Genomic DNA, 10,682 nt, shown 5'->3' with positions numbered 1-10,682 from the left:
AGGGGATCCTATGGGTAGGGATTAATCGGCAAGTTAACTGGTTACTCAAACGAATTCTTGAATAGAGGTTTTAATTCTAGAAAATGTAAATGAAGTCTAAAAACATGAAACTTGGCATGCTGTCATGATTTGACATCAGTATGTTGTGGTAAAATATTGAGAAGGTTTAATGAAAGTTATGTTGTACATTCTTTAGAAACTAACCATCTCCAAGGACGAATGAGGGTTTCAGGTGGGAATGCACCAAGTTTGAAGGCAAATTGACATTTTCTTGACCTTGGTATTTTTCCTACACTCAATATACACCAGAGAATCCTCCGTGTTCAAATTTGGCACTTTTCCGGGGTCATTTGCTATATTTAAGTCATTATGCGCATTTCTAGGCATTTAGTAGATATAATTCAAATTTGAACTATGAGTACATGAAACTGTGCACAAAAATGGTTCAAAAAATCATATTTGGGATCTTGAGTATATATGCATGTCTTATACAAGAAATTAAAAGAAATTTTAAAAATCTGTGTGGAAAGAGTTAATCATAAAACATGTAAATGAAGTCTGAAAAACATGAAAGTTGGCTTGGTGTCATCATATGACCTTAGTATGTCATGGTAAAAAATATAGAATGTTTCAAAAAAAAATTGATATACACTCTGTAGAAATCAAACCATCTCCGAGGAAGAATCGGGTTTTGAGAGGGAATGTGCTAACTTTGATGGGAAGCCAACATTTGCTTCAATGTTTGCCCACGAATTTTTTCTACACTCAACATAGACCATATCATCATCCATGTTCAAATTTGGCACTTTTTAGGTTTCATTTGCTATATTTAAAGCATTGACCTCATTTGTAGGCATTTATTGAATATATTTCAAATTTGAACTATGAGTACATTAAATGGTGCACAAAAATGGTTTGAAAAAATATATTTAGGGTCTTGAGTATATTTTTGCCTTATACAAGAAATGGATATAAATCTCAGAGATATCCTTGGCAAGAGTCAAGCACAATAATGGAGTTTATTGTTTTCAAAATTCTATATAATGTAAACAACATGAAACTTGGCATTTCAAAGTATACCTTTGAAACGAACGTTATAAAGTAGTTTGTTCCACACATAGAAAGTTGTGACCACTTTAGGTCGGTGTTCCCAAAAATGTTAGCGACGTATATCTAGTCTTGACTGGCGTTTTCAGAATATTAATGTCGTATATGGTATATGTAGTCTCGACCAGCAATTCAGGATGTTATGGATGCATATCTGATCTAGATTGGTATTATAATACATAAAAACTCGACATGCGGGGAAGACGACACCCACAACACATGGCCGTTGAAGATAATATTAGTGTTGCATATCTGGTCTACTCGCATTTCCAAAATTTAATGATGTATATCTATTTTGCATTGTCATTTTTGGTATATTAATGTTGTATATCTAGTTTTGACATGTATTTCAAGAATAGTATGGGAAAACAATGCATTTACGCAAAAAAAGAATGCGGTGCATGGCCGCCCAAGCTCATGTTGGGATCGGCCACCGCCCATGCAAGTAAGGTTTCTTGTATGCGGGGCCTAGGCATTGAACCAGGTCGGCCGCCCTAAAAGTCACTTTGGAGGACGGGTGCATTGGAGCCCTATATTTTAAATAGTGTCAAAATGCTATTTTGAAGTTTCAAAAAATTATGAAATTAAATTAACATGTTTATATGGATGTATAATACAGATTTGCAAATTTTGATGCTGAAATAAGTAACACTATTTGGAAAGATGAATAGTGCATGTATTATTCACTATTTGGAAATCATCATTTTGTCATTTTTGTATGGCTCGCATCTTTACTTATTTCATCACCAAACTTTACACACACATATATATATATATCCATATGATCATGTAGAATTCTTTTCGGATTTTTTTGAAAATTTAAATGTGATTTTTTAAAGTACTTAAAATGAGATCCTCCAATACACCCAGATTCCAAAAATCCATTCTCGTCGGCCGCCCACTATTTAAGGCGATATCAACACATTCGCTATATCAAGAATATTAATGCCGTTTCACTTGTAAAATTAAGAAGCAAGAAAAATGCTTACATCCATGCATTAGCATTGCTGGTCTACGTATATATTTTCTATGGGTTCCCGACTTTAGTTTATGTTCTACTCCCTCGGTTCCTAAATATTTGTCTTTTTAGAGTTTTCAAATGGACTACCACATACATATGTATATAGACATATTTAGAGTGTAGATTCACTCATTTTACTTCGTATCTAGTCACTTGTTGAAATCTCTAGAAAGACAAATATTTAGGAACTGAGGGAGTAATTCCTAACCAAACACTCCACTTGAATCAACCTTTCAGGGCCTCTTGATTCACATGATCTTGAAAAGTAGGAATAAAATACACACATGTGACGACTTAATCAATCTCAAAATGTTGTGTCGGGTTAATATTTCAAAGGTAATCTGGAGTAGGGTGGACGAGGATTTGCAACACGCAAGTGCGAGGGCACTCAGGTCCCTGGTGCCGGGTTTTTTTGGCTTCCGATTTTCAAAGTTCTATTTTCTAAACAAAAAATCCAAATTAAGTTTTGTTTTCTTATTCATGTTTCTCGTGACCAGCGCTTTGAAATAAGATCCATTTTGAATATATTTTGATGTCCTTTAAAGAAATATGTTAAGTTCAAAGTTGAAACTTAGTACGAGCGACCGATAAAAATCAATTATTCTGTGTCTATGACCGACAGAAAAAATTGTTTAAAATTATATCTCTGGAAGTTGTTGAAACTTGCATTTTTAGATGCAAAAACGGTAAGTTTCATCGTTAAAACTTAAAGCTTTTTTGAGGGATTTTCTTTTTTACCGTGCTCTCGTGCCGGATTCAACTACATCACGAATCGTGAGGTAAATCAAGCTGACGGCAGGGCTTGGTAGCTGAGTGCCCTGCACCTACGTGCTCTTGAGAATTTTCGGGAGCAGGGAGTGCATTCATAGAGATGAGTCCGTGTATGTGAACCTCTGCGACCCGCAAAAAAAAACATCTGTGTTTGCGTGGTATTAAGAAAACTTGCACTTTTTTATTTATTTGCGATGTCCCAACTTGCACTTAATCAATGGGTTCCAAGCTTAGCATCCAACGAGACAATATATACTCCTGAACCACCCATTCCTCTGTTGGTGTATTCAAATGCAAAAATACTCATCTTCAAAAAAAAAACTCATATCCTCTGTTTAAATCAAAGCGAACCTCGAGCACCGCTGCATAACCCCCTTCTCCGGCGCCCCAATCATCATCATGGTCAGCATCGGAAGGGGAGCACCGAATTCCAATCTCCAAATGCCGCATGATGGCGTCTCGTTTTCCGACGTGCCAAATCGTGGCCAAAACAGCAAAATAATTCATCGGGGCAAACCGTAGTAGTACTACTCCTCCTGCTAGCTACGATGGCGACTCCACTTGACCACTTGACACCCCAACGAGAACGAACCTCTCTCCGCCGCAAGCAGCCCGGGCCTCCGCTCCCCGGTCGACACGCGGCCGCGGAACGGCAGATCCAACGGCCGGGAATCCCGCCGTCGCCGTCGTCCCGGATCCCGCACCGGGGCCCGTGCTCGCCCGCCGACGTGGCGCGCCGGCTGTGGTCTGGGGGCGTGGGCGCCGCATGGGTGGCACTGGCTTGGGGAATCCCGTGGAGACCGCTGCGCTATATTTGGTGGGCCTGCGAGGAGCCGGGGCCCGCCGAATCTGACGGTGGGGCCACGCCGGTCGCGCTTTGTCGTGGGTGGCGGTGCGGCGTCGCTTTCCGCCCTGGGCCGTGTGGCCGAGAGCGCTCGGTCGTTGGGCCCTGGAGCCCGATGCAATTCCAATCGTCGTTTTCCAGGAGGAAAGGGCAAACCACTGAAGCAGTTGTACCCTTAAAAAACCACTGAAGCACTTGTACAACGACCTGTTCTCTCTCTCTCCAAAAAAAAATTGTAGTACGGACGACCGTCTCCGACGCAAAGTGACTAGTGTCTTCAATTTCTATCACGTCCAGTAGGCGGCACTAGTAGATGTACTACTGTAGTACGTAGACTGGTAGTTACACCGATGCCAATGATGGAATACACTGTAGATACAAAAAAAGAAACAGCTAAACAAGCCACATTTCTTCTTCTTCCGAAAGGCTAAACAGGCCACATGCCACGTGCATTGCCGACAGAATCGTTTGCTTATGCAGACACTCACCGTCTTAGGTATAACAGACAAGGCTGCATATCCCATCCACAGTCTTATCTTTCCTCCTCTGTGATGGAATTGAACGGTGGTGGTAGCGGTTGGTTGGGGAAGCACCCACCATCTTTTCGTTTGATCGATCGGTGGCCGAATCGGGGGCACGGCTAAAAATCAGAGCTACCACCTGCCAAAATAGCGCAAGAGAGACGCGCCATTCCGTGCAGACAGACACAAGCACATGCACTCCGCGTCCGGCCGTGCGGAACTCGCCGTGCCGGTGTCAGCCTACAGAATCGGCCATCACTCCCATCACCGTCCTCCGGCCCGTGTTTGCACCGCGAGGTGATGTGGCCCGGGACGCGCCGCGCTCTGGACCGGACTGACCAGACCTTCCGCTTCCGGCCGGGCTACACCAGCGCAGGCACCGGCGTAGTACAGCCATAGCACGACGGGTCTAGCTAGCCTGCGGCGAGTGATCGTACCGGCGTCTCGCTTCCTCCTCCTACGGCTCGGCTGTGCGGTCCTTGTCCGAGTCCGGCGCCACGACACGACACGGCACCTTGAATGGACCTTTTCAGTCGCAAATCACCTTGGACTCGGGTGTGCCGTACTAGGCGCAGTACTGTACTAGCAGCAGCAACAGCAGTATACCTGTTTATACCTGTACTGCAACAAGTGCAAGGGGAGTGGTGCCTTTCTCTACGCACTTGGTTGCCTTTTGTTTCATACGATTACTCCTACTCCTACTCCTTGCTTTCATCACGCAGCATCGGTCGCTGCCTGCCTGCCTTTGTACACCAACTTTGGCTCATAAACCAAAACCTTCCTCGAAAGAAAACCGCACGTAGGCACGGTGCCTGTGGCTGGTTAATCTCCCCGACTAGTTATAAACTACGCGGATAGTGACAGTTGATGAGTGGAGAAAACCACATACTCTGCTCGCCATTCCCAGGTCACCCCACCACATTTCACATGATCAAAACAGCACGGTACTGTGTGGTGTTGTTTTGGCCCGGCACTCAACAATCAACGTCTCCACTCGCTTACAGCGACACGTAGCCGTCGATGGTACACCAGCACCCCTACTTTTTTTCCTTCGTGCGTGCGTGCGTGCCGATAAAATGAAAAGGTTGGTGATTATCTGGTGCGTGGTGGTACGATATTCGGGTCTAGCACTAATAAACAAGTCCCTTTTCTGGTTGGTCCATGGCCTTTTGCGATTTGGCCGCCACCTTCGGCGACGACGCGACGTGATGCAAAGTCGAATATTTTTCCAGCCGGAAATTCGCCGTCGGTTTCCATGCGCATATTCGCAAAGAAGCGGCAGCCGCTTTCCGGCGACACGCTGATGCAGAGCCACGTCTAGCCATCTGCGAAGATGCCGGCGAGCGAGCGAGCGAGTGGCCGTCGCCGTCGCCGTCGCTGTCGGCCGCGCCGGGTTCGCCTCGCCCGTCGCCATGGTAGCCGCTTTTGAACACGCCTGCCTCTGCTTAATTAATCAGCTAGCCAGGGGTAGGGTTAGACCTGCAGGCAGGCTGCAGCGGGGATGTCGACGTGTGCTTGGCTTTCTTTTCTTTTGTTAATAAATATATATAATATAATGTGGTGCTCGGCTCTGCTTGGGTTGTGGACATGGACGTGTTCCCATCCAGGTGGTTTATTACTTGGGGCTGCTGCATGGCGTGGTCGCAGCTTAATCAGAGCAAAGATCACTTGTCCTCGTCGTCCTTCTCTGCTGCTCAGTTGATGTGGATCCATGCATCCAAGCTTTGAATTGAATTAGCTCACGACGCCGACAGCTACGTACATACCAATAATTCATCACAAGGAGCCAAAAGGACTGCGACGAACTTGTCACCGGCTGAGAGAAGCTCAAAACATTTTGGAGTCTTTTGGTGGTGGAGTGCAGAAGGCGGAGACTCTGCGGGTTTCAGATAAAAAACGTAACTTATCCTCAGTCAGACCCCCTGCCAATCACGGCGCTGCAGATTACCATTTGTTTTCCCCTTCCTGGGCTCAAACAAATTTTCGTATCCGGTCATTGGGCCAGAAAACATCTACATATGTTACTGTCTTGGCCAAAAGGAAAAGTTTTTTCTAAAAAAAAGAAGAGAAGTTGCAGTGAATCAGGGAACACTTGTGCATATGCCGTGCCCGTACCGCACGCCTCAACAGATTTACATGCCGATGATGCCCCGGCTCCCTTCACGCACGGTGCAAAAGCACGCATAGCGTGTGTGTGATTAGCAGGAAACAGAAGTACAAAACACATGTTCCTTCAAAAAATGCACCTACTACAGTAGTACAGGCTACAGCGGCCGGTCAATCAACCGTGCTCGTCTCCGACACTTTGGGGCCTAGTGAGAAACAGAGAAGGTTACGACAGGAACCGCGAAAGAAAACTCAAGAGAGCTGCCGACGCCTCACTTGGACGATTGCTTATGGGCTCTGAGCGCTTCCAGGATGCTTTCAACCCACCTGCCCAAAGCAACATGGAAAACGATATAGTCAGTCAAGGGCTACGTAAGTCATAGTGTGTTTTTCTGAATGTATGGCTCTGAATGTCCAACGAACAGCGACTTGTCCATGACAATGTGATAACGTTGTTCGGAAAAAGGGATTATGATGTGCGCGCGTGTGTGTTTGTGTTCGTACCCTTCGAGTCCAGGGGTTGCAGGATAGTATACGCTCTCCAGGCCGAGTTTCTTGGCCGCTGAAGCCGTCGTCTCGCCTATGCAGGCGACCGAGTTGCTCCAGTTGTCGACCCGTGACATGAGGTTTAGCCAAGCTCTGCAACATCACGAAACCACAAAACAAAATGGAGAACGTAAAGCACAGCTTTGTGCGAAATGAAACTAGTTACAGTGATCAACAAAGCCGAGATGGACTATAATATCCTGCTACAAGTTCTGCATGCTATGGGGAAAAAACAGTCACGCGCTTGTGTATCAGACTATCAGTAAACCTCCTCCAAACAGGGGTTCATGTTTACATCTTAATATCTCACAATCTGTTGCACATATGTTTCGGCTCACCATCTTAACATGTAGTACTGCACAATTATGTAAGCAAAAGATATGAAAAGAATAGCCAAATACAGTTAACATAGTTACCGGAGTGCAGATGGAGAAGCTACTGCAACAACTGGTGCTGAAAGAGCAAGCTTTAAAATCTGTGGGTCTACATCTTGTACAGGTACCTGCTTGCAAACACAGCCGCTTCATTAATTACCAGGAGTACAAGTCCATGCGCAAATAAGTGTGGAACATATGTAAAATTAATTATATGCCACTGTCAGGTAAGGAAAACAGGCTGCCGGAGATATAATATGTCAACTTAATATTTTCTGTTTTGCCAGGAATATGAAGCTTAATATCAAATAAACTTAGTACTCACAGATTTAAGAAAGATCAAGCTAAACAAGATAGTTACCATAGATCAATGGAAAATAGCTCAACAAAAATGCAGAATACATGTTCTATATACAAATTGAGAAACGATGCGGGAACCAAATACCAATATAAGTGAAAATCTTACGGTTGAATATGTGTTCAGTCTTGTCACCTCAAATCCTCGAGCTGACAGCCCATTCTCTGCATCCCAGGGCAAAACTAAGTAACAGAAAGACTGAATATTTCATGCAGGTACTGCAGAAGACAGAGACCACAAGATAAGGAATTATAAGAGTCAAAATTTATACAAGCGTGCTTTGTTGATCAAAGTATATTAATATATAGTGCCTAAAGGTTACTCAAAGCATAACCTCAATTTCGTATGTGAAAGGAGTTTCTAATGATATTATTTTTATATCATACATCTCAGTATATTAATAATTTTATTAATGGTTGAAGTCCACCTTGAAAACATATTAGACCCTGTATATTTGGATGGATGGAGTACAAAATTTAAATGATAATAAAATTAACTACAAGATTGAAAATACAAAGTAATTGCTGATTTATGATATGGATCAATTTGCAAAGCCCTGAATAACTCATAACTCTCTCTGGAAAACAGAAAGGCAGAAATCGTGTGGCTTAAAGGATGGGGGTGAAATAAATAGCACGCATATAATGCTAACAGCATGAACACAAAAATGACTCACGAATTTCATGGCCAGCCTTTGCGGATGCAGGATACAACACTTTAGAGGCAGTCTCACTAGTCCTTGGAAGCTCTGAGGCCAAAACTTTGCCCAAAGCTGATGAAGAAATAAATGTAATAAGTACCTTATAGAATTAAAAATACTTCAAGATGCATGCATTCTTTAAAGTGCATGGACATAACATCCTAGTTGTATAAATTTCGGGCAAGATACCTTTGGAAGGAGAAAATGCAACCTCAAGGGATCCATCACTGGATTGCAATACTTCATCAAAAGTTCTTGCAGTACCTGCTCCAACAACTGCTATTCGGACCTTAGGACTTCCAGCAGCCCTGGTATTGAGTTATTGTGTGATGTCAAATATGGTGGTCGTAGATTACGTTTGATTTGTTCTGGTTTCATGTAGCGATGGTTTGATTACAGAAATGAAGTTCAGAAAGAAAAAAAAGTTTGGACATGTAAAGCGCATAATCTGCTTTATTTCACAGAAAGCACACAGACCTGCGTTGCCACAAGCCCACGACTTATGTGGAATGAATCGCGAAATGACATATGTTCTATTTGTGTAGCAATACTGCGCACAATAACTGCAATATGTTTGAATCTTACTTCCATCCCTCAAGGAACACTGCAGCTGCCTCAGGAGATGTTACAGTAATCCAGTCAAACTTTTCATCTGTAAATACACAGTACTAAAGTGACTAAACCCTGTGGTTGCAAGTTTTGCAAAGCAGTGTAAATATAGCATACGTTGGAGCAAATGGATGTGCATAGCAGGAAAGTAACAATGAGGCGCTATGCTGCTGCGAAAGATAGACTGAACCACATACCCCGCAAGACAGCTGAAAGCCTATCTGCATCAGGCCCTTCGACGTGCTGAATAAGAGGAAGCTCCAGAGAGTGCACATTATGCTTCTCCTGCACAATCCAGTTACAAAATTGATGTGATAATTCCCCAAGGTCTGACCGAATTCGTTAGCCCCCAGTTTAGAGATGTAAAATCAGCTCGGAAAATCGCCTCTCTACAGCGAGCATGTAAAACCGTCCCCTCTAAAATTCACCAACATCGGCTCAGGGAATCACAGAGTAGACGAGGAGGGGTATCCCCACAGGGATTTGAACTTACTAGAGAGGCGACGAGCTTGGCGTTCTTGCCTTGCTCGCGCGTGACCACGACGTCGGGAGAGGGAGACGAGTGGGCGGCGAGACTCCTCCCGGGCGCGCCGGCTCGGGGAGCTCCGGCGGGGCGGTGGGCTCGGTGGAAGGCTCCGGGTCCGGGAGGTGGGGCCAAGGGGATGGGAGCGGCCGAGGAATGGAAGGCCATGGGGAGGCGGAGGCCGATCCCGCGGCTTGCGTTGCGGAGAGGAGCCGACACGCTCTGGACTCGGTGGTTGTGGACGGGCCCCCGCGTTCGCCTGCATCTGGGCTGAGTGACTGCCGAACGGACGGCCTTTGTCGCGTCGTGGGCTATTTATGGGCCTAACTAGTGATACGATCCTGGCCGAAAGTATTCAAAGAGTTACATGTGCCCATTTGTCGCAACCTGAGAGTTTTTTTCCATTTTGTAGATTTGTTTATTTATAAAATATTTTATATTTTAAATCGTGCGTTCAAATCTCGAACCGTTTTCAGCGTTGGGTCCCTCGTCTCGAGATCTTTAAAACTAGATCCCATGTTGATAGGTTTCGACGAACTTTTTTTTACGAAAAAGACCAGACAGAAAAAACCAAACTGAAAGCACTTTTTCCCTTTCCGAGAGACACGGCCGGGCCTCTCATGGAATTAAATTCGTGCCTCCATGAGAAGTAAATCCCTGCCTCTCATGGAACAAAAAAAACATGATTTTTTCCTTTTCGAGGGGCACGACCGTGCCTCTCGCGGAAGCAAATCCGTGCATCCACGAGAAGTAAATCAGTTCCTCTCACAGAACGAAAAACTCGCATTTTTCCCTTTTCCGAAACCGTGCCTCTCGCGGAAGCAAATCCATGCCTCGACGAGAAGTAAATTTGTTCCGCTCGCGGACCCAAAAAAAATTCGCGTTTTTTTCCTTTCGGAGAGGCACGACCGTGTCTCTAGCGGAAGCAAATCTGTTTCTCTCGTATGGTTTTCCTTTTTCGAGAGCCACGGCCATGCCTCTCGAGGAAGCAAATCCATGCCTCCACAAAAAGTAAATTCGTGCCTCTCATGAAACGAAAAAAACATGTTTTTTTCCTTTCTGAGAGGTATGACAATGCGTCTCGTGGAGCAAATCCGTGCCTCCACGAGAAGTAAATCCGTACCTCTCGCAAAACAAAAAAAAAGTATTTTTCCCTTCCCGAGAGGCACAACTATGCCTCCCGCGGAACGAAAAAGAAAAGA

General features: G+C 44.6%; 1 protein-coding gene across 1 annotated transcript; it reads right to left on the bottom strand.

Moving 5' to 3' along the window:
- Window positions 1–6,337: 6,337 nt before the first annotated feature.
- Window positions 6,338–9,727, bottom strand: LOC123093428 (uroporphyrinogen-III synthase, chloroplastic). The gene is made up of 9 exons (XM_044515401.1): window positions 9,451–9,727; window positions 9,155–9,242; window positions 8,934–9,000; window positions 8,538–8,656; window positions 8,325–8,420; window positions 7,757–7,812; window positions 7,333–7,418; window positions 6,875–7,009; window positions 6,338–6,697 (listed from the first exon to the last, which is right to left on the bottom strand). Exons 1-9 carry the CDS (start codon window positions 9,646–9,648, stop codon window positions 6,643–6,645), a joined length of 900 nt encoding a protein of 299 aa, XP_044371336.1. The 5' UTR covers window positions 9,649–9,727; the 3' UTR covers window positions 6,338–6,642.
- Between the last annotated feature and the right edge of the window lie 955 nt (window positions 9,728–10,682).

Source organism: Triticum aestivum, chromosome 4B (genome assembly GCF_018294505.1).
Source record: "Triticum aestivum cultivar Chinese Spring chromosome 4B, IWGSC CS RefSeq v2.1, whole genome shotgun sequence".
In the NCBI taxonomy this organism is placed as follows: Eukaryota; Viridiplantae; Streptophyta; class Magnoliopsida; order Poales; family Poaceae; genus Triticum; species Triticum aestivum.
Note: the sequence above shows the minus strand (reverse complement) of the source record. Positions and strands in the feature narration are given on the sequence as shown.